The 23,997-nt window shown below is 50.6% G+C and overlaps 1 protein-coding gene across 30 annotated transcripts in view; it reads right to left on the bottom strand.

Annotated features, from left to right (window-relative positions):
- Agap1 (ArfGAP with GTPase domain, ankyrin repeat and PH domain 1) overlaps window positions 1–23,997 on the bottom strand; it is a 435,485-nt gene that overhangs the window by 243,987 nt on the left and 167,501 nt on the right. For all 30 annotated transcript variants that reach the window (NM_001401593.1, NM_001108230.2, XM_087566482.1 and 27 more), the window contains 3 exons: window positions 20,161–20,246; window positions 17,751–17,892; window positions 14,565–14,699 (listed from right to left, as the gene is read on the bottom strand). In NM_001401593.1, coding sequence (NP_001388522.1) covers window positions 14,565–14,699; window positions 17,751–17,892; window positions 20,161–20,246 — 363 coding nt within the window. The remainder of the gene's footprint in view (window positions 1–14,564; window positions 14,700–17,750; window positions 17,893–20,160; window positions 20,247–23,997) is intronic.

Below are 23,997 nucleotides of genomic sequence, written 5' to 3'. Positions count from 1 at the left end.
GCACAGGGGAAGGAGTCTAAACACGCAGAGCAGCCTACGCGTGTCCCCCTTCAAATACACAGAAATACCCATGCAGCCACGCTCTGAGCCACGGTCCACTGCAGCAAGGGGCCACCCTGTTCCTGCCACTTCTCTGGAGTCTGTGCTTTCAACGACGAAATCCAGTCAACACAGCAAAAGAGCCTATGACCCAAAGAGTGACCAGCAGCATGAGGCTCAGCGGAAGGGAGCCACAGAAGGACTGGCAGACATTTCTTTAGGCCTCCTTGATCCATAAAAGTACGTCAGATCCCCTTATGGACCTAAGACATCCCGCTGGGAGAGGAGGTGGCTTATTCCCCCAAAGCAAATTGATAGGGAGATGAAAATTGCTCTTCCGGTATTTCTAACTTGCTTGTATTGGCCGTGTAGTGGTGAGAGCCTTACCCTCTCCAGGCCACAGAAGCAATGAAGTCTCTAGATGCCTAAGACAAAGCCAACTGGAGAGGAGCCCGGATCCAGTGAAACTAGGCCTTCCTCTGGGGGCACAGCTGAAGATCCAATAAAGGCACAGGTCTTCCTGTGTGCCTGCCTGAGCATCTAACTGTCATAACATCTATAATTCAGCATAGAAAAGGCACCGTAGAGCATTCATTATCAATCTCACAAAACATATAAGGCTCCCCTGCACCTCAATCATTTGCTAACAGTTACAATAAGATTGTATTAAAAATTTAAACTGCCCTACTTAAGCAATTTACCTTCAAACGTCCATTTCCAGGGAACGAGTCCGAGGGACATGAATGTCGAACCCTTGTTCAGATTTATTGCGCTGGAGAATATTTCTCCAGATAACGCTTTGAAGAGTGAAGTCTAATGACTTTAGTTTTATTACTTTTTAAGCACTTAATGGGAAAATTTAGACATTTTCACAAGACTGAGCTTCAACCCGAATGGTACCTTTAAAAAATGACAGGCAGAGGCAGGTCTGGGCTGCAGACGTGCCCAGGTTAGTGCAATCATGAGGTCTTAAGGCAGTGACTAATGCAGGAGGCTTGCCTCTGCCCTTATCAGTGTGAGCTCCCCCACCATCCCCGCTTTTTTTTTTTAAACTGTCTTAAATAATAACCCAGAGAATGTTTAGCAAAGACTAGCTGCAGAGAATTTTATCATTATACATGTAAAAATTTAAAGCCATTAAAAACCCCAGAGTATTTAATCTTTTCCCTCGTACCCATAACCTACCTTCCCCGGGGAAGTTACAGGGCGGGTACCATAATTATCTCAGTGCCATTACCCAAGCCCCGGTCAGTACCGGCGCTTGTGCCGCCAACCATCTTACCAGCAGGAAGACCACCTCCGAAACGTGGAGAAACAAATATGGAAGTTTCTCTTCACTCCAACTCATTTTCCCTCAACTCCAGCCACAGCTGGGATCAGTCAGACTTCAATTAAAGCGCAGGCAGTGATCCTATCAATCATGAAGGACGGTAAATTTCTTATCTTTCTCATTAGCTACCCCGTCACACGGCTTAAATATAAACATACCTTGCAACAGGACTGTAAATCACTCAGCCCTTGGTGGCTCTGCCCAGCAGTGGAAGAGCAGGAATGATTTGAGTAAAATCCAAGGCACAATCACCACACTAAAGTTGATTTACACACCTCGGAAAAATAAAAAGTCTCCAAGAATCACACTGACAGCGGGTCTTTTTGAGTTTGTTTATTTGGCTTAAAACGGGTAATGACCTGTCTTTATTAGTATGACTAAGTTTTATGTGCAAAATCCAATTTTCTGTAGAAATATTTTTGCTGCGTCTGCCAACAGTATCTCTTGCAGTTACCTGTAGCTATTAATTTTTAAAAAGCTAAATCCCCCAACATTTTGAGCTTTAAGGGATTGGGGTAAAAGTAGAAAAACCAACAAACTATTTTCTTGAGGTAAAATGAACACAAGCAGATCGAGAGACAGCAGAACTGGCTGTGGGAGGGGCTCCTGCAGAGGCCATTCCCCAGAGCTGCTTCTGAACAGTGTTCATGTATTCTCTGAGCCTGTCATAAGATGCAGGCTGTGGTACGTCTCCCAAGTGCAAACTCTATGCAGCCCTCAGAAGACAATCCAGGGTAACTGCTCTCCTACTGCTGGGCAGCTAAGAAATCAACCAGCTGTCACTGCAAGGGTGGCCACTTGCGCCTCCAGTGTGAGGGTCCAGGCTCCTACGTGCCACGTCCCGTGCGCCTAGATAAATTAACTGCGCCTTTTCAATTTAAACAGAGGCAGCACAAGAACTTGCTACCATCTTTAGCCCACAAGGGCTTTAAGTGCTGATCACGCCTGAACCCATGGCAGGCAAGTCTGAAACGCTAAGCAAAGAGCAGCCCTGGCTAGGACAACACTGCCACCTAGTGGCCACGCCTGACTCATCTGGCACAACCCCGGAAAGCCCAGGACACGTAATGGTGAGCAGGCTGAGATAAGGAGCAAAGTCAGGCCAAGGCAAGCCCCACACCAAATTCGACCACCCCGCTGGTGACAGTGTCACCAATGGCTCAGGAAAGCTGTCACCTGAAAACTGCAGCACTCCAGCCCTACTGCCTACAAAGTATCTTCTTCAAGTGGCTGGGATTTCCCCAGCTACTGAGAGTCTGACAAGTGGAGTTTTCTACGAATAAGTAACTTACAGGTCACCTAACAACAGTGGCCCTAGCTGAGAGGAGCATGCATGATATCTGTATTGGCTGATGGATGTGAGACGCAGCCTGGTAGTGATCTGGTATGAGACACAGAACAGACACCAAGAAGACAACGGCCGCCGCCCTTACCCTGCACCAGCACCTACTCCAGCTTCAGCAAGTGCTGTGCCAAGGAGATTACGACCTCCAAGGGAGGAACTTGGACCCTGTCCAGCCCAGCAGTTCTGGCTCCAGAAGGACCCTAGTTTACCGCCTGGACATCCTAGGGGCAAAAGCAAGGCGAGAGGGAGGGAGAGGGAGGAGAGGGAGAGGGAGGAGAGGGAGAGGGAGACACATACAGACACACAGAGAGACACAGACAGACAGACACACACACAGAGAGACAGACACACACCCCCCAGAAAGATGAGGGAAGCACAGCCTCACCAAGCGTGATGGAAGAAGGGCAGGATGCAGGGCTAGAACATGCAGATTCACCGGACTGAAGGGCTGGCCCCCACCCACCCCTGATCACACCTGCATTGGGACAGCTGGGAAGGAGGCATGGAGATGCAATGTGTGAATCCACACCGGGTGGATCAGGTGGGCAGAGGGAGGGAGGGAGGGTCAAAACGGAGCCCGAGCTGCCTGGTAGTCTAACCTAGGCACTGGAACAAGGGAGCTACTATTCTTTGGGGGCTGAGGTACCCACAGTCACTCTGAGACACCCAAACCCTGACTTAGTGCGTAAGAACTCTGAGAACCCTGATAAACCAGTGGGAAGGCAGCAGGTACAGTGAAGCTGAGCAGCCACCACCCCTGGGTAACACACGAATGCCGCCCCGCCCCCCACGCTTGCCTCAGCTCTGTGCTTGCCAAGGGAACCCTCTAGGCCTCGAGTGGCTCAGCACCTCTGCCTTTGGGCTCAGGAACCACCCTTCCCAAGAATATTCCCTGCATGATCCCCAGGCCACTTGGACACACTCAGAAAAGGTGTATGTGTCCCAGTCTGTGAAGCCAAGGCCACACCGAAGAGGGCTAGTGGCTAGGATTGGCTCTGAGAGGGGGCAGGAGGTAGATACCAGTGCCCCATTCTCTCCTGCAGCAGAAGACAGAGCGGGCACCACTGCAGGTGCTGTGGCCTGGAGATGGTGGTGCCCGAACGCAAGCTGCTGTGCGCTCACGGGGACAGCCGGTGTGGACACAGGGCAGAGGGGTCCTCCCGGAGACTCTCTAAGCTCACACTGCTTCATCTTCCATCTTGTGATGGCTCCACACCTGCTGCTGCTGCTCTTCAGCTCTGGCAAGCTCGCCTTCCTGTCAGACTCAGGTCATCTTGAGCAAAGCCACCCATTTAAGAGGGGCTGAGAGGATGCTGCCGGCTGCGCTGAGATGAACACAGCACAGTCCTGTCTCCTCCTAGGAGACCTAGGGATCGGGGGAATCTAGGTATTGGAAAGGCTGAGGGAACCTGAGATCCTGGGAAGGGCGCTCCCAGCTGGCGTTGACATCTGCTGTGTGGTGGGGTTTGAACAGCTGCACGAGGCCTCTGGGGCAAGGGAGGCCATGGCAGTTTCATGTAAGCCTGTGCCCAACAGAGAGGCGGCTTGGCTTTGGTTCCAGCACAGAGGAAGCCATGTCTAAAGAGCTTCACAGGAACTGAAGGCGGTTGGGAAGCATCCAGTGTGTGTCGGGAACTGAACTCCGGTCCCCTGAAAGCACCGTGCTCCTAAGTGTCGTGCCACCTCTCCAGCGCTTCCAGTTTCGTCTGAGAAGCTTTAGAAACGCAGTGGAATACATTAATCAAGAAGCACTGGGCCAGGACTGCAGCCCGGCTTTTGGAGTGTTTGTCTGGCAATGCACAAAGCTCTGGGTTTGAACCCAGAGCCACATAACCCGGGCGGCGTGGCCCCTGCAATCCCAACACACAGGAGGGAGAGGCAGGATGAGCGGTACAAGGGCATCCAGATATAAAGGAGAGGCCAGCCTGGGAAACAGAAGTGGTGAGGGTTAATAGGCCACTTCTTATTGGCATGTTTATTGGTTATTTTCCTAACATATTTTAATTGGAAAAGTACTAAAATGTTTCTAAGCAGATACAAAATGTACACAAATCCACCTAAATCTATTTTACTAGAAATAAACGTCAATTTATAATGGTGTGACGACATTATCAGAGAGTAAAGTCTTCCACCTCCCTGGGGCCAAACCGTCACTCATCTGCCTGCCTGGCTGCCTCTGCTCCCACATCAACTAGCAACACTGACAAAGACAGGATTCAGAGACGGCAGGGAGCCTCTGCTCGAGCTTCCCCAGTGTCAGTGGCAAAGTGTGAGGCGGCAGGTGACTGCATAGCTACTCACACGACAGGCTTCTACGCCTGCCCCACTCTGCCAGTGGGCTGACAGCCGCTGAGTTAGCGTATGCCACATCCTTCTGGAATACCTTCCTAACTGCCCTGACCTCACGCCAGGGGCTGCCACTGTACTGACAGCATGGAGGACAGAAATGGGCCAGCAAGGCTCTGGGACCTGTGCTGCTCCAGTCCGACTGAGACAAAGCCTTAAACTTTACCATCATAGTGTGTGCACGTGTGTATGCATGATGTGGGTGTGTATGTGCCACAGTGCATGTGTGGAGGAATCTGTAGGGCTGACTCTCCCCTTCTTCCTTTAGGTGGGTTCCAGGGATAGAACTCATGATTCTTAGGTCCAGTTTATGCAGGAGACCCTAAGTTCAACTTTTAAAAATATGTCAGTATTCTCCACCATGACAGCAAAGGGGAAAAGAAGAATCCAGAAGGAAGATATTCTAAGTGCTTCTGGCACCCCCTAGTGGCAGCTCACTAGATTACAACAACATTCAACCCTGCCTGCCTATCTTGTAGCTACCTTTGAAGAAACTGCCTAAGAGGGTGGATGAGGATGGTCTGAATGCTGGCTGTAGCCAGTTTAGTCCCCAGAACTCAGAGTATGAAAAGGTTCTGGTTCTATGAAAAACTAAGAGATTCAAGCATTTTGGCTCAGGTTAGACCTTGATCACAGTGGGTTCAGAGCATGAATCTGGTAATATGCTTGCCTCACTTGTGTGATCCCCGGGTCTGAGCCCCAGCACTACAAAGTAAGTAGAGAAGAACATAATCAAGGGCTTTCTGTAGGACAGCTAAACCAGGCTAACAGTAGAGCCGGACAGCTGAACGTGCCTGCCCTGCCACTGCGTGTGCACACCCACAACTGAACGGTACGACTGCTCCCTAAGCGGGACAGGTGAGGCCAAACAAGGCCTTGCATCTCTCTACCTCTAAAGGCCACCCAGTCTGTAAGTCAGGCAAGAAGTGAGCTCACAAACTAAGTGGTACTGTGATTACCATATTACAAAATCTTGGTACAAAGATGGGGACATTTCCCAGGACGGTAGCTGCCCGAGACTTGAGACCAGAAACTCATCTACGGTCTGCACTTGGAACACAGCCTGCACAGCCTGTGTAGCAGACTGAGGTGCCGCAGGTGCAGGGCTGCGGGCATCTCTAACAACAGGGAGACAGAGTAGGCACTTCCTCCTCTGCTATGCCCTTGCTCTGGGCCGAGAAACTTCCAGAGAAGCCTCAGGAAGCCAGGGCATCTCCTACTGAGCAAAGTCTAGGCATGAACCGAAGGTCCCAGGGATGTGTTCTCAGTGAGGGCCAGCACACAAGGAAACTGAGACCAGGGATGTGTTCTCAGTGAGGGGCAGCACACAAGGAAACTGAGACCAGGGATGTGTTCTCAGTGAGGGGCCAGCACACAAGGAAACTGAGACCAGGGATGTGTTCTCAGTGAGGGGCCAGCACACAAGGAAAATGACTGAGACTTGGAGGAGCCAGGTGCAAATCAAGGTACCAACCATGTGCATGCCCTACCCGACGGCGCCCTTCCAGGAAGGGAGCCCTCATGACCACGGCTGGCCACACACGAGCCTTTTCTTTTGGGCTGTCAAGACGCTCAGCACATAAAGGCAGTTGCTGCACGGACCTGACAACCCGAGTTTGACTCTCAGAAACCATAAAAAGCTGTTCTCCAGCCCCTGTCACACTGACCCCAGCATCCAGGTTATTAATCCAGCCATCTACTCCAAACTCCCCAACTCGTGGGGGCCAGCACCTGGCCAGGATCACTCTGTGTCACAGTAGAAACCATCATGATGAACACTTTCCGACTTACAAGATCAGCATCCTGAGGGTCACATTTATTTCTCTTCCATGAACTGGCTGAGCCGAGCGCTGCTAATCAAGCATTTGTAGATTGTGCCTTAATGAATGAAGATTATTCAGAGCAGAGGGGAAGAAGGGTTACCAAATGCAAGATTTCAAATGAGTGGGAAACCTTGGCTACAGATTATAACAGCTCTTGACTGTCCTAGCTAAGTGACATTTTCTTATTCTCTTGATCAGCGCCTCTGTAGAGGGCTAAATAGGTCAAAAAGCACATCACTGTTCAATCATTTTAAAAACATTAGGAAGAGCAGAGCACCGTAGCATTATGAACAGATTATGAACAAAAATAAAAGCCATTTGTATGCATTAATGATACATCAAGCTAATTCAAGCTGGCGAAAGTCATTAGGGGAAAATCCTGGGGCAAACACGGTACTGATGCCTTGGCACAGACTCAGATTGAAATAACCATTTTCTATGTCATTGATAAAATTAATTCTATGAGCCAGGCATGAGTCTTAACATGAAAATAAAAACACAGAACATTTGCTAATAGTGTGCTTAATGATCTAATTCTGGCAGCAGGAGAGTTGACACTGGCATTTCTGCACAGAGATACAAGCATCCGGGTACAGAGCGTTTCCCAGAAGACAGCATGGAGAATCAGACTTGGGTAAGAAACTGTCACAGACCACAGTCGCCCCTTCTACACCAGCCTTCATCTATCCATCAAAAGTCACTATTGTCTCTGGTTGTTTCGAGAAGACTCTGATGTCTTCCTACCGTGTGCCACGGCGGCAAATGAAGACAGTGAGTTTGTGACTAAGAAAGGTTGGTGAGGGCTCATGGCTTCAGAGTTATACCCATGGTTCACTGGGCCACAGTGCTCCCTCAGGGGAGGGCACATCCCTCTGGGAACAGGTAAAAAGCCAACTGCTCATCTTGCCCCATGAATGTGAGTGAAGGAGCAGGAACCTTCTCCTCGCCATCCCATCAAGGGTCTGAAGCCTTCTTACCAGGCCCCACCTCTGAAAGGCTCAGTCACCCCAACAGTGAAGACCAAGACCTCCGGGGACTCTTCATATCTGAATAAATGAGAGAAGAATGCCTTTCTTCAAGAGTGACCAGGATGAGATGTGAGGGGCATAACTATGTTAAAAGTCAGCCTAGGCTACGCAGTAAGACCCTATCTTCAAACAAAACCTAAACAAAAGACTGGGCTAGAACTCAGCTGGAGGAGTCCCACCAAGCATGCGGGAAGCCTGGGCTGATGTCCGGTACCACGTAAAGGAGCTCACACCTAGAATTCTAGCACTTGAGAGGCAGAGGGAGGAAATCAGGAGTTAAAAGTTCATCCTCAGCTACACAGCAAATTCAAAGGCGGCTTGGGCTACCATGAGGAAGAGAGAATGACCAGGTTTCAGACATGACCCGAATCATTAGGGCCGCAGCTGTGGTACGGACCACCGACCTTAACAATCTTTATGACAATACCCACTGAAACACATCCGTTTTGCATGGGTGGTTTTAGACAAATCAACTAACAAGCTGAGGAATGATTTCTTTTAAAGTTCACCTTCTGGGTCTGCGAACAGTCCAGTGGACCAGAGATAAAACCAGGGGTCTAATAAGAACGGGATACTCATAACATGAAATGACTGAAATAATAACACTCAGAAACTCTGGGCTCCTTCAAGGATAATCACCTCAAACAGATCCCAGCTCATTCTGGAAAAGTTCAGTGGCACTTGAACTAATTTCATCCTCACAGTCCTGTCTCAGAAGCTCCAGCAATGTGTAGCTCGCCAATGGGGTATGTGCTAAGACCTTAACAAGGACGTCAGGATTTCTGAATCCATGTTTCTTCAAAAACTGTTTGAGTTTTTTCTTTCTGTTCTTCAAGTCTCTGCCTCTATGTTTCATTATGCAGAAGCTGAAGATGTAGTATGGATACTGATTCAGTCTTCGGTGGAACCCTCTGATACGAGAAGGCTCCTCTTGGATAGGGAATCAACTGGACTTGAAGATGCACGGACCTACATAGGGTATTGGTAATATCGTGTTTAATAAAAATGGCCCCTATAAATAAAACCTGTATTTAGGCAGGGCAGGAGAGGCAGCTCAGTGGATAAGAGCACTAGCTGCTCTTACAGAGGACCCAGGTTCAATCCTTAGTACCTTCCTGGAGGCTCATAACCATCTGTAATTCTAGTTCCAGTAGATCTGACACCTCCTCTTGGCACCTGTAGGTACCAGACACGCAAATGGCACATGGTCTCATAAAATACTCATATACACAACATTAAAAATTAATTAATTAAATCAAATATGCACAAGGCTATAGCACAAAGAGAGAAATCCGCACTGACCTATCAAGCTTTCTCCCCTACGGCTGGATCAGATATGATCAGGTGGAGACCTTTCCTTAGAGCCAGAGTTCCTGGGCCCTGGCCCATGTGACTCTGGGAGACAACATTTCCATTGGATTGTACTGTGAGGTGCCACCAGGCGGGGACAGTCCTCTCAGGAGCCACCTGAGGAGGCTCACTGGCTGCCTCGAGCCTGAGGCAGGCTTTTACTCTCTCCCCACAGCAGCAGTGGACATCAGCATTGGGCCTCAGTGGGGTAAGCAACTTTCCCTTGCTACCTTTCGCCCTTAACCAGGCGTCACTGGAGCATCAAACCTGCCCCATCCTGCCCTACTGCAAAGCCGACCTTTATGTTGTTAACAGTTTAGAGACTGTAGATCCAGCCATGACAAATCCTGGAAGTTTCAACAAGTTTTCAGTACTGAGGGTGAGGAGAATTGGGGGTGACATAGAAAAGTGCAGACACCAGAAGTGCCATGAGACACCAGGAGGAAATACCTTTGCCCGCCCTCCTTCGCCAGAGTCAAGCAGAGCACACTATCAGAACCCAGCCCCTTAGCTCCCCTTTCCAATTATATTCAGTGCCTCAAACACTTTCAGATCGTCTATGGCTTGCTTGCTTCCAAAGATGAAAATGCTTCTTTGAAATGTATTCTTTTGCCAAAACACACTTAGCTTTCGTAAACAAAGAAGAAAAATGACAGTGACAGAAATAACTACATAATAACCCCAAGGAAGGAAGACGACAAGGAAGAGGCTGACTGCAAGAAAGGATTAGGCGAGCCCCAGAGACGACTTCTGCTCTGTGGCAGTGCTGACGTACGTGCCACCAGGCTGCAGAAGCAGGCTCCTTAACACAGCCACCCTTGCTTGACTGGACAGCTGCAGACGTGTGATATGAAGGGGCGTCTCTGTGTACCCGATGCCAGTCTGTGGGAGCAGGAGACGCCTTTGTATGACATAACCAGGAAGAGGCGGGTGACCTCTCCCGCCAGCACAGGTTTCCAGCCAGCACTTGCACACAGGCAAGCTGTCACCAGGCGCGGATGGAAGGGCTAAGAAAGTTTCCCATGTTAACTGAAGCACACATGTGACCCACTAGGATGGTAGCATTCACTAGAGGACTGTCACATGCCTTCCCAGAACAGGGACCACTCTGCCAGCTGCCTGTCCAGGCACCAGGATGACGGTGTCAGCCTGCAAAGGAAGACTGGCAAGTGAGGACATATGTGATCTACGGTGGGTGGAATAGGAACAGGCCCCGTAGGCTCATATAGTAGGACGCTTGGTTATTATGGAGTGGCACTACGTGAGAAGGATTAGGAGATGTGGCCTTGGTGGAGAAAGTGTGTCACTGTGGGTGGGCTTTGGGTTTCAAATGCCCAAGCCAGGCCCAGCTACTCTTCCTGCTGCCCCGGATCCAGACACAGAACTCAGCTGCCTCTCCAGCACCACGTCTGCCTGCCTCTATGACAATGAACTAACCTCTGACCCTGTACCCAGCCCCAATTATGTGCTTTCCTTTTTGAAGAGTTTCTGTGACTAAGACAGGATCATTCAGAAATACTTCCTTTTAGGTGAGCGTGATGACACATTCCTGTAATCACAGCACTTGAAAGGCAGAGGCAGGAAGAACATGGTTCAAGGTCGTTGTGAACCACACATAAGCTCAGAGACGCTCGGGGCCACAAGAGACCCTGCCTTCGAACACTGAAGTGAAATGACCCTGAAATGATGATGATCCTATAACCCGCTGCTGCCCAAGCCTATGCTCTTGGCTTGCAGCTGCCCCGGCCACCTCCCAGAGAGCCACAGGCCTGAGGTCACTCACTGCTGGATCCATTCAAAAAGGGCATTCTGCTCCTGATGAGTGAAGCTTCAAGGGGTCCCTGGTGGACATTCTGACCCACTCCACCAGCCAATATGCCCCAGCTGATAAGATGGGGAGAGGGCAGAGAACACCTGGCCCGTCATCCTCACCCTGCCTTCCCCCACCCAGGGAAGATGGAGCTTACATTTCAAGGAGACGATCATCCTCCCTGGGGGACACAAACTTCCTAATGGATGGGTCCTCACTCCACATCCTGCCCGTTTCCAGCCAAGGACAATGAGTGAGCAAAGGCTGCGCTCAGGTGATCCATGAGTGAAGGTTGGGTGGTAGGACTGGAGGCCACACCCCTGCAGACCCCAGGCTACAGAACACCCAGAGTGCCATTCCCAGACCACAGCACAGCCACAGGCTCAGAGGCCAAGCACACAGAACTCTGCTTCTCCTCCATGTTACAATTCACCTTCTGTTTTGGGACACTAAGAACTCTCCTGAGCTGGCCAGCCGGCTGGTGGGAAGCTAGACTCTGGTGTGCAGGAAGCACCTGGGTGGGGATGTTGCCGCCCACACTGGCCATTCAGCCTCCCTCAGCTGTACACACAGAGGAATGCACCTCAACTCTAATGTGGTGCTTCTTAATGACAGAATGGCCCAGTGTCTGGTTAAGGCTTAAGATTCTGGGCTCCCCAAATGGCAGATGCAATCCAGGCTCCGACCTTGCAATGATGTCACTTCCTCAATCTCAACTGTACTTGTGTGTCAATTTCTCTCGTGGTACTGGGGACCAAACCAAGGGTCTCACACTTGCTACCTAAGTATTCTGCCACTGAGTCACATCCCTAGTCTCTCTGTTTCTTGAGACAGGATCTTGCCACATAGCCCAGGCTGGCTCCGAAGTTATAACCCTCCTGCCTCAGCCTCCCAAGTGCAGAGTTCACTGCCCTGCACTCCCCAATCTCTTTAAATATAAAGAGTATATGACTTATATCCTAACAAAAGGGGTTTATGGTTTAAATAAAAGAAAACTCCTAACATGCAAATACCATATTAATGCAGGATAACCTCGATCTCACTTTTACACTGCCTTCTTCATACAAATGGAAACACTTTATGGACAAACAGAACAGGACCTGCCCTGTATTTGGATGTCCCGGCTCCACAGATATTTTTCCTTTTCAGACTTACTGTGTTCATTCTAAAATAAGAAAAATGATCTCAAGTCTGCAGACTGTGGCAACAGACCCCGAGAACACACCGTGTGCCCCCAAGGGAGAGGACAGGGAGTGGGTCCATACCAGCACTCCTGTACTATCTCATAGCCCTGGGATTTGGAATAAGCATAGTCCCCCTGGCAGCAGACAATGAGACATCTCCGTCCCACAGATGGTTTCCAGGTGTGACCTTGAGCCTTCTGCTGTGCCGGGAATGAGCATCTGTGTTGCCCAAATTCCTACCTTAAAGTCTTCCCCCTCCCTGCCTTAGTGAGGACACTGAACAGGACAGCAGGCCCTCATCAGGCCCTTGAACTTTGGCTTTCTGCATCAAGAGGTCTGAGGAAAAGCCATCTGCTGTTGGAACTGCCCAATGAGAGTGTAGGAATGAACAGAAACGTTTGCCTGGTGTCTCCAGTTAGTGCCGTAACCTTAAAGTGCCTGCTGTCGATCTGCAGGATCATTTGTGTAGGACTGGCTCCTGTCACTACGGAAAACTCATGAGCACTACACAGGATAAATGTGACAGTCAGAAAGTCTTGGAAAGAAGGAACCCACACAAGCATCCTCTGGAAAGCCCACATTAGAAACAGTCGTTCTCCAAGGACTGGAGGACATGGAGTCTCTGCTGGAACTCCCCTGGGTTATCTACAGTCCCTAAGCAGATGGCTGGACCAGAAAAACCCATCCGTAGAAGCAGGAAGCCGGCCAGTACTTGAGTCAACTTTGTCAGTTCGCACAGATGTTTGGGCCATGCAAGAAGGAATGTAGACCTCGCCACCGGCCGTGCCTTGGAAAGACCTCAGGTGTTTTCTTGCTTGATCCTTAAAGCCACTGAGGGAGCGGCCGACCCCAGTGCACCTCATGCCATGAGGCTGACGGGAGGGAGGCTGCTCTGCTGAGAAGAATGCACCACAGGCAGAGGTGATACGTAGGAATCCTGAGGCAGCCCGGGATATGTAGGAATGGGAAGAGGGGTGACGGGACCCAGAGGCACATGTAGTGTCTCAGGGCAATCCTGGGCTTCCTTGGATTTGGCACCAGGAAGGATGAAACAGAGCAAGACAGGACCAAGACCCAGAAAACAGGTGAAGAGGAAAGAGATGCAAGATGAAAGATGCTTCAGGAGGGGACAGAACACAGAACACAAGGGTGACAATGTAGCCCAGTGCTCAAACATACTGCAGTAGAAAGAGTGGGCCCCAAGTCTCAGCTGGACAGTCAGTGAGATAGCCCAGGCCATTTAGTCACACAATCCAAGATCACAGTTTCTGGTTCAAGAATGGGTCTCATGCTCCTGGGCTGGCCTCACACTTGCAATGTAGCTCAGTACCTGACTCTCCTGCCTCTACCTCCTAAGTACTGAGGCCACAATCACGTGCCCCCACACCCAGCATATGTAGTGTTGGAGACCGGAACTTCAAGGATGTTACGCAGGCATTCTACCGGCTATATGCTCTTGGCCCCTGCTCCCCGAGTGTGCTGCTGATAACAAGTTTCCTTCAGGGTCTGTGAACAGCAAGGCTTCTGGCTTCTGCCCTTCTGTAAGGATCTCAGGCCCTCCTCCTTTGCTCCCTGCCAATCCCCAACCCAGAAGCAAGGAGGCAGAAGCGGGCTGCCACACATAGATTCCCAAAGGGCTTCAGGCTGACTCCCCACAACCCCTGGAAACAGGAATGTGCTCCGTGTCCTCATAAGGCCCCCAACTCTCAGCCCTCTGTTTATGCAGAAGTTCAAGTCCTGAGGCAGAGGCTACCCCTCCCCCACTTGCTTCTGTCCTGCTTTATAACAGGTTTCTCTCGTAACCCACAGCCAGCATCACCACAACTGACATGAATTTCCCTCCCTTAGCAGAGCCTGGCGCTCCTACAGGTGAATCCCCATGAATTCCACTGCCCCTAGAGGTGGGCAGTCTGCAGTAACTGGGTAACAGTTCCTCAGGCTGGCCCACGCTCTCAGTCCCAAGTTCTGACTTTCTGGGGTTCCAAGTTTACTCTTTCAGTTTAATTTCCCCAGGACCAAATGACAACTATACAAGCCTTCATCTTAAAGACAGAGTCTGGTTAAGAATGAGCAATTACTGCCACACATACGCACACAGTGGAGTTGACGAGCTGGTTCGCCTATGCAAAGCAGGCTGCACAGTGACGCAGAGAGGCCATCAAGGGTCCCTTCTTCTGAACGCAGCCCCTGAAGGTGGAACTGGGAGCTGCTGCCTACACACCACATGGGTTTCTGTCCCCACACCCACGTGTGACTCTTCTCCCAGAGTGTGTCACAGAACCCCTGCAGCAGTGAAGCTGGGCATTTACCGTCCTGGAAGACCCGCTCCACGTTGAGCCCATAGGTGGCGCACGTCTCATAGTACGTGCACCGCTTCAGGTCATTGGAGAGCTTCCGAGCCCTGACGTCATCGATGACCCTCGGGTTGGTGGAACTTATGGCGTCTGTAAGGGACAAGTACAGGGTGCTCATTAGCAATTGCTTCCCACGGCTCTAGAGCCCCTGTGACTTAAACCTGCCCCACAGCCAGTTGCTTCCTGAAGCTCTGGGGGCCCCTGCAACTCAAAACCCAGCAAAGCCCATGGAGAAGTCATTCCTCCCAGAAGTTGGGATTCAGAAAATAGTTCACCCTCAAAATTAGGCTCAACGCAAGCTACAGAATGGTCGAGGCAAGGAGGCCCACACATGTCCTAACATTTAGTTAGATGAGGTAGGAGGACTGAGTTCAAGGCCCACTTGGAGAGAGACTCATACGCCTACCCTTTAGGCTCACTTGGTGTGTCAAAAAACAAAACAAAAAACAAAAACAATGTGTGATTTGGGACACTCAGTGTCCATGTGACGACAGCCTCCCCAGCAAAAGTTCCTCAGATACAGTCCAAAGAACACATCCATCCGTCTCGCCCAACAGTAAGTACATCTGACATGTCTGCAACAAGTGGGGAAAAGGTCCTTTGTAAAGGTGTGACCGTTTTGTTTTTGAAGTAAAATAGGAAGGAAAAAAATTAAAACCGTAATTTTTGGAAGCCTTTGTCTAATTTGGGAAGCACAGGCCACCAAGCCTCCACCCAGCCCACATTTTATCCAGCCTGGGGCCCTGACAAACCTGCAGATACCCCACCCACATATGAATTCAGGTCAGTGTGTCACAGAGGTGCCCTGGACCCGCAGCTCAGCTAAGCTCCACCTGGCCTCTCATGCATACACTTTAACTTGCCAGTGTCTTGACGCCACATCTCCTAATCCGTCTAATTTGCAAGTCTTTGGTCTAAAGAGCTCTGGAGGGGCCCTTCACTCACCCATGTGAACAAGCACAGGCCATCCCTATCCTAGAAGCTACACCAAGCTGGGCACCATCTCTTGGCACTGGCCTCCTGTAGGTCAGGTCTCCCTAAGGGTTTTCAGTTCGCTCGCGCTCTCTTTCCCTAACCACCCCTGGCCTCTAAAACCACCTACCCCAGCCAGCAGAAAGGAAACCTCGGGTACCGTCTCATATCACCTCAGAGTCTTGCTGCCTACATCCCCAGAGTTGGCACAGGTGTCTCAGGAGCTCACCGAGCACATAGCACATGGGTACTAAGAGCAGATCATGGGGAGCCACACAGTCCAGCTTCCTGCCACAGGTGCCCTCAGCCCCTCAGTCCCTCAATCTACTAACAAGGTCCAAGCAGGGTCTCACAACAGCTGGTTCCATGCTGAGATAAAGGCGATAAAAATAAAACGTCTGTCAAGGTCAAGTCCTGTGTCCACTGACCCTGGCTGGACACAAGGCTGTATGACTTCCATCCATTCTTCAATTCCCCCACCCTGAGCACTGAGGGGCAAAGGTCAGGCCTCCTGGCCACACTAGCTCTGGACTAGGTGTGTGGGGTAAAGTCTGAACTCTTAGTCCACTCCGTTCTACTCCACTAACAGAAACAAACACTGGCGGGCATGAGAAAATGCAGCTGTTCTTTCCAGCCCAGCCAGGAGCCACAAGTCATGTTGAATCCACAATGGGAAGACACTGTGTCTCAGATGCAGGCCCACACAGCCTTACACACCAGGACGGCTGCTGGGAAGACGGCTGCTGGGAACTGCCCAGTCGGCCATAGGCAAAGCATTCTTTCAGAACTCCTCTCCTCTGCTCTAAGACCGCGGTGGGGAAAACCTGGCTGGGAGACGTACTGGCTTTAAAGGCCACCTGAGGACGTTCCAGGGCAGGCACCTTAACTGTATTTCCCGTGTTGCACAGTGGCAATGCTCTGGGAGCAGGTTTCAGGATTCCTGGGGTACACACAGTCACAGGTGCTCCAGCCATTTCCGTGACAGGGTGTGATGCTTGACACGCCCTGTGTCATCTGCCTGCTTGCTTCATCTTACAACGTCTACATGGCGTGTGTTACAGCTTCAGTACAGCTGATTTCTTGCTACAAAGACCCAGGTTGGCCTTGAGCTTACAGAGAGCTCCACCAGCGTGCTATTGAAGGCAAGGAGCACCACACCAGGACACTGCTTTGTACTTTCGACAGTCTAGTTTTGTAGCCCAGGCTAGCCTTCAGTGGCAATCTGTCTTTCTCAACCTCCCTAGTGCTGTGACTACAGTTGTGTCTCACCTGTATTTTAATTCCCCTGTTGTTGGACCCCATGAAGACAGGAGGGCCAATTGTCCATTAAGAACCAAAGCACTGTCTCCAGGTGGCCAGCAGAGGGAGCTATAGGACCAAAAATCCTCTCTGGTTTAAGACTGGATGGCAGTTTGGTGCTGCGGGTTTCAGGAGACCACTGCACGCATCCCGCAGCACCCCCTCCACCCCCCCAAAAAAAAGGAAAAAGAAAGGGAGAAATGGTGGTCTCCATGGAAACACAACTCTAATATTTTACAAGTGACATATTGAGGGCAGGCAGGCAGTGCCTCATTACACGGCTCTCAAACCCTGACTACACTTCAGCTGGTAAATACCAGATTTACTAATTCCAAACGAAACAGCAGTAACAGCTCAAAATTTAGAAAAGCCAGGAAGGGATACTACAATTTTGCTTAAAACCTTGGCTGGAGTGCAGTGGCCAATTCATGAGAGTGAGTCTTTGACCAGAGCTGAGGCCATGAGATCCCGGGGAATAGCAAGGGTGAGTGAGGAAAGCTCAACTCTGTGTCACAGCTCGAGACTCCCCTTTGGTGTCAAAGGGACCCTGAAAATCAAAACAAACCAGACATTTGTTGTAATAAAAATAAATAAAAGCAACTTGATTAGAAGATGTCTTATGCAAAAGGCAATTAAGGCATCATAATACAGAAAAACCATGAGCCAATAGGTTTTCCTAGAGAACCTGGGGTGGGGGTGGGGGGAAAGGAGGTCTGTCTGAGCCTGAATGGAGTTCTCTGAGCAGCAGCTTCAGCACCAACCCCCACTTCCAGCTCATTCCAAATTCATTCCAGGTCATTTCCAAATTCCTCCGTGCCGTGATCATGTCCACGAGCCCTCCAAAGACACCCGTGTGGGGCTGGCACTCACCCTGGGTCCCCACCAGCACTAATGGGATCTCACTGGTGTTCCTGTAGTTGGCCATTCGGCTGTAGTAATGGTAGACGGTCTGGAAACTGATCTCATCCTCCAAGCTGAAGACAAAGATGACCGCGTCCACCCACATGGCAAACTGCAGAGAGAGGAACAGAGAAGGGCAGCTGAGCAGGTAACAGGAAGAGGGTGTGAGGCCTGACCTCTGTGGGCTCCAGGACAGCCCTTGGCTGCTTCCTGCTGACCTCTGCTGTGTGCTGTGACCACATTACTGATGGCGTGTGTGTGTGCGTGAATGTTTCCGCCAGGGCTCTTCTCTTTCTCAGGTCCCAGGCCTCCTGTCTCACTGTGGTCACAGTGATCCTAAGTGTCCCACCCTCTGACGTGACTAGCTAAATCCCACCTGCAGATGGAAGGTTCTACCTGTGCCCTGGCCCTCCCATCTGGGGATGGGTCATGGGCTCAGTCCACACAGCCTCCTCAGAACCTTGGAAAGACTTAGTGGACTTCAAGTTGAACAGGGACTCCTCCTCTGCGCCCACAGTGCGTTCAAGAGTCATGATGTCCACGGCACCCACCATCGGAGACTGATCGTGTTTTCCCAGAGTTCCTGCTACAGCACAGGCTGAGCTGCCACCAAACCCACGCAGCTCCCTGCTGGGAAATTACTATGTATGTGTAGAGGAGTTAAAGGGGGCGTGGTAAGGTTAATCTAGACCCAGGCCTCTTACATCATCTTATTTACAACAGCTCTCTTGGGAGGGTGAAGCTGGGAATGGGGCTCCCTGCAGTACCCGGCAACCCACTCTCACAGAAGCTGACAACAGCATAGTCTGGATCCCCTCTGTGTCCCTACTGAGTTCCCTTCTCTTTACATGTGTAAACAAACAAGTGAGCCCAAATTTCCCGCTGCTTTCTCCACAAGAAGTTTAACCTGGGGAAGCTCTTAGGGCCAAGGCAAAGCTCCTAACTAATTGTGCCTGCCTGCGTGCGTGCATGTGTGAAGTGACAGCTACCTACAACAAACTGTATTTGTTTAAATGTGGAATACGTGCACAAGAGACGTACAGACCTCAGGTTGGAATGGCACATACACCGGGGTCAGTATGACCTTGGGGCAGAGCTTTCTCGAGGCAGACCCTCAGACACTGTCAGATGCACAGGGTACAATGGTGGCTGCACAGGAAGCCTGGGGCTCATCATACCGAGTGCCTTTCTCCTGTACCTGCCCGGAGGTGATGGTTGGTACCAACTGTCTATTTGACAAGACCTTAGATCGCCAAGGAGATGGGCCTCTGAGCCTGACCAAGGGTGGCTGTTCTCATTATGCTGACTGAGATGGGAAGACATGCCCACTGTGCTGGTGTGGGTCCTGGACTGTGTAAAATCAAGTGAACCGAGAACCAGCATCATTAATTCTCTGCGTCCTGCTCTAGACTGTGGCTGTGGAGGGACAGGTTGTTTCAAGTTCCCTGTTGCCCTGACTAACATGAAAGATGGACTGCACCCTGGAAATCTGGGCCATATAAATCCTCTCCTCTAAGCTATGTTGCTGGTGTGTTTCATCACAAGAAAAAAATGAAACTAAGGCACAGTCTCCTCCAAGAGGCAGAAAATAGAAGCCTTGCCCTGTCTGCCAGAACAGGAGGTGGTCTAAAGGCTTCATGGGAGATCGCAGCCCCTCACATGAAATCAGGAACATCTGCACCTCCTTCTCCCTGGCCCTCCCTCTGTCCTTGCAGGTGTGGGCTGTCCTTGCAGGTGTGGGCTGTCCTTGCAGGTGTGGGCTGTCCTTGCAGGTGTGGGCTGTCCTTGCAGGTGTGGGCTATCCTTGCAGGTGTGGGCTGTTCTAGCAGGTGTGGGCTGTGCCTATTTCTGGGCTCTTTCCACTTAACTAGATCATGGTGCCAGTAGAACAGTAAGCTTGGTAAGGATAAAAGTGCTGATGCTATCTTTTGAGACATTTTTCAAGGGAATCACAGTACACTGTAGTCTAGGGTTCAGTGAGGGATGATGTGGGCCAAGAAGACTGGCAAGCTTGTGGGGATGCCCACTCCTGTCAACTGCCAGAAAGCTTCCTGATTCCATCCAGCAGACTTGGAAAACGATGTCACTTTGAGATCAACCCAAGGGGACGGAACCAAAACATGATATATTTATATGTCTAAAAATTTCTAGAAGCCATTCTGACAGTCATATTCCAGAGCAGATGCATTTGCTTTTCCTTCTTAAAAACATATAAACTTTAAAAAAAATTCAGCCACACATACCCAAACTCCCTGGGTACCTAAATTCCCTTATTTTAAACTCAATTCTTTTCTTGTTCCAGCCTTTAGATCAAGTCATCAAAGAGAAAAGGGGAAAAAAACAACACAGGAGTCTGGCTGGGAGTGCGCGCAGTACTCACCTGTGCCTCCGGGGGACCCCCTTCATCCCTAATCAGCAGCAGATAACTCTGTCCATCAACAACAATCTCCTTCTTGAACCTGCCACCTGCCACACACAAAACACAATGTTACAGAAGAAGATGGAGGAGGTGGGGCAGACAGACACGGGCTTCACTTGGGGAAAAATACGCTCTAGGCCAGGCTGGGTGCCGGCTGGGAGAACTTAGGAGTAGATCTTATGTATCTCCCACAAGTGCTGCGTTTTTAGAGCTGAACTTAAACGTTTGTCTAAGAATCCGTGCTCCTTTCTGGTTACCAGGCACGGCCTCCTGTGCAATACCAGGAACCCCGGCTGAGCAGTGTAGACTTTTCATGTAGAGCTTAATGCATAAGTCAAGAGATTCTCACCCACTGGCAGACAGAGGGTGGGTGGGCTCTCATACCCAGAAATGCTTTCCATGCTTGAGCAGCGCCTGAGAACCTGTATTCTCCTCAAGGGAAACCCAGTGCTTGGGAGGGAAACACACAACGGCATGAGGATGGCGTCTCCGGAGTCACAGGCCACAGTTAGGGAAGGATGCCCGACTACTACACACGTTAGACAAAGCTACCGATGGGACTGCACAATCAGAGACAGAGCGCTGCAGCAGCTGACAGGGAGGCGTTAGAGACCACATGGGCGGGCACGGGTTAGCGAGAAACCGCCTGGGGCCCTGCTGGGATGTCAGGACAAAATGCAAAGAGATCTGGCAGAGGGAGGCCCACGGTGGACCCGATATACCCTGGACTGGGCTGTGAGGTCTGAACAGTGGAGTCATGCCACCTCTAAAAGCTGCCCTTAGACATTCGGGGCTCCAAGTGCCCTCTAGTCACTCTGCCTTCTCAGGGAAGGGCTCTTGTCTTACTGTGGGGTATGCATCCCTCCCTGGCTCTCACCTTGGAACTTCTGTAGATGCCTCACAGGAACCCCCAGTGAACCCGCTGGACTCTAAGCAAGTCTGTAAGAACCTTCCAGAGCCACGTCTGTCCCTGTCTCAGGTCTTGGCTGCTGCATCATCCACAAAGCTAAATAACCACACCCCCCCAACCGCAAACGTCTTTGGGACCTTCATTAAGTAGGTGCTTTCTGAGGCCAAGAGGGAGTAGCTGCCATTCCTACACAAGTATATACAAGTATGGGCATTTCGCGCGTGCGCGCGCGCACACACACACACACACACACACACACACACACACACGCACGCACGCACGCACGCGCACGCACCCACAGCCCTCCCTTCCCTTGTGTGGGCGGAACCTGGTGTAACAAAGGAGCTGTGCTTGCCTTTCCTCGCCTTCAACTTACTCAGTGCCAGAACACTGCCTAATGCTGCAGTACAAGGACGCACACATGCACGCACGCACGCACGCACGCACGCACGCACACACGCACGCACGCACACACGCACACACGCACGCACACAGAGGTTCCCACCCTGAGCAGAATCACAGGAAAGAGTTGGGAAGTACCAGAGAGTGGTGTTTGCAAAAGCAGATAGCTACCTCTTAGACAAGCTTGAAAACACCTCCCATGGGCATGTCAAAACCATAGGAGGGATTCTGTGACCCCAGATCCCCAAATCACAGATTCTTCAGCTGAAGAGGGAGTTGACGTCCTTCTCAGCCAGGCTCTGCCACACCTGACAGAGCAGACACTCCCCAAGTCTGACTGCTGAGAGAATGGCTGCACCCACATTCTACCACCATTACCAACTCTGTCTGAATCAGGGCTGCCCCCAAACCAGCCTCACCAGTCACCTCCCCTCCACGACAGTGACCACAACTGGAAGGCAGTAAGGATGCCATTTGGTGGACTAAACATACAGACCACACACAGCAGCATGAATGCAGTGGCCAGCATGACTGCTGATAGTACAACTGCAGCCTAGGGTGGGTGCGCACGCTTCTAGAAGGACACACATAACAAAGAACTTGCTTCCAGAGGTAAATGTGCATACAAGCTGGGGTGGCCATCACTGCTACATCCTCGATTTTATTTTTAAAATAAGATTTGGGAAACTTCCTGGAGTTTTTTTTTTCTTCTTTTAACCTTTAAATTTATTTTCATTTCATATGTGTGGCTGTTTCGCCTTCATGTATCAGATCCTCTAGTCACAAACAGATATGAGCTGCCATGTGGGTGCTGGGAATTGAACCCAGGTCCCCTGGAAGAGCAGCCAGTGCCCTTCACTGCTGAGCCGTCTCTCCAACACCAACCTTCTGTTTCTGATGAAACAGATGGGAAGCCAAACTTCAAGTGAAAAACAATGTCTGCAAAGCAACCTGCCTTTCTTGGCTCTGGGAAATCTCTCCTTTTCAACCCTGGACCCAGACATGAAGCTAGACACTCTCACCGGAGTCTGGGGAAAGCAGAGTCTGTGTGGAGTTTAAAAACCTTTCCTATGGTCCTCTGAGGTCTGGCTTTCATGATCGGATTGATGATGGGATCATCACCACCTGCATCATCACCTGCATTACCACCTGCATCACCACCTGAGAGATGCAAGAGCCCAATTGCCAGAGAAACCATCTCTGAGGGTCACAGCAGCTGCCAGGCAGGTCTAAGCCATGCTCCTGGAGCTCTGTAGTTACAGGAGAAGGCGTTACATGGGGTGACCTAAGGGTCTCCAGCAGGGCACAGATTTGCTTTTCTGCATTGAATCCCTGCAGGGCTGGGGCTAACTCCATGGCACTTGACCTATGTCCCTATCGTCGGTCATCCCAGCAGCCCCTGCCCAGTGGCTGGAGAGGTAAACTGCAAGGCTGGATATACATGAGGCTTCTCTGTCTTACTCTGGACAGTTGGTCTCAGCAGCAGCCCTGGCTGCCCACAGATCCCAGTCACCCCGCCCCCCCCATAGAATCATGGACTTTGCAGTGACTGTCCCTCCAGCAGGCTCCCTACAGGAGCTCCTGTCTAGTCCCTAGGGCCTGACCATAAGAGGAGGTACTGAACTGAGTACCATGACTACTCTGTAGCTCTGTGGGGCAGGCACACCTGGGGCCTGAGCAAGCAGGCCCAGCATCTACCAAAATAACACTGGCATGTGTCCTACACGCTCACCCAAACAGGGGACTGTCCTTGGCAGGGAGTGGGTGCCTCGCAAGCACTTCTACTGAGGTCGGGATCCCGCATCTGAAATGCCAGTAACAGCTCTTGAGAGCACAAGAGCCGAGTTTGGGACTGTCACCCGGCTTCACCGGCCAGGCGGGCTTCACTTGAATATCTGATGTTTGCTGAGAATCAAAACTACTGTGGATTCTGGGATACTCTGGATTCCTGGGTTTTCAAAGTAGAGATGCCCACTCTACTTTTAAATTCAAACCTGCCATCTTATCTTGGCCATGAGGTCTTGTTTTCTACCAAAAATTTCAGAAGATGACCAAATTCAAATTTAATTTTTAATGTTTTTTTTTTTTTAGTGGAATCTGAAAGCCATCTTTGCGCAGATGTCACGTGAGTCTTCTCTGCTACTCCAACGTCGGTGTGTGTGCTGCCAACGTACACAAAAGCACTCTATAGACTTAAAGTGTCATTTAATGTCCAAATCCAAGTCCTTCTCTCACGGGCCTATTCTATCCAGCCATCCAGGTCCAGCCCCATGGTCTTACTATGAAGCTGTGCGGGGAAGGACCGTCAGCTGCTCTGACCACTGGTTATGATTACCTAACATTAAATTGCAAAAGGTGGCACCAATATACACTTGACCACTTGATGGATGGCACTGACCAGTGCCTAGCTCACCTCTTGTGTGTGTAGGTGCTGGGGTGTCCTTGAAGGGGAGTCGCCCTATAACGCAGAGCCCCATACCTTTGCC

The sequence above is a fragment of the Rattus norvegicus genome, chromosome 9 (genome assembly GCF_021556685.1).
Source record: "Rattus norvegicus strain SHRSP/BbbUtx chromosome 9, alternate assembly SHRSP_T2T, whole genome shotgun sequence".
In the NCBI taxonomy this organism is placed as follows: domain Eukaryota; kingdom Metazoa; phylum Chordata; class Mammalia; order Rodentia; family Muridae; genus Rattus; species Rattus norvegicus.
The sequence above is the reverse complement of the archived record's forward strand: the minus strand, read 5'-3'. Positions and strand labels throughout refer to the sequence as shown.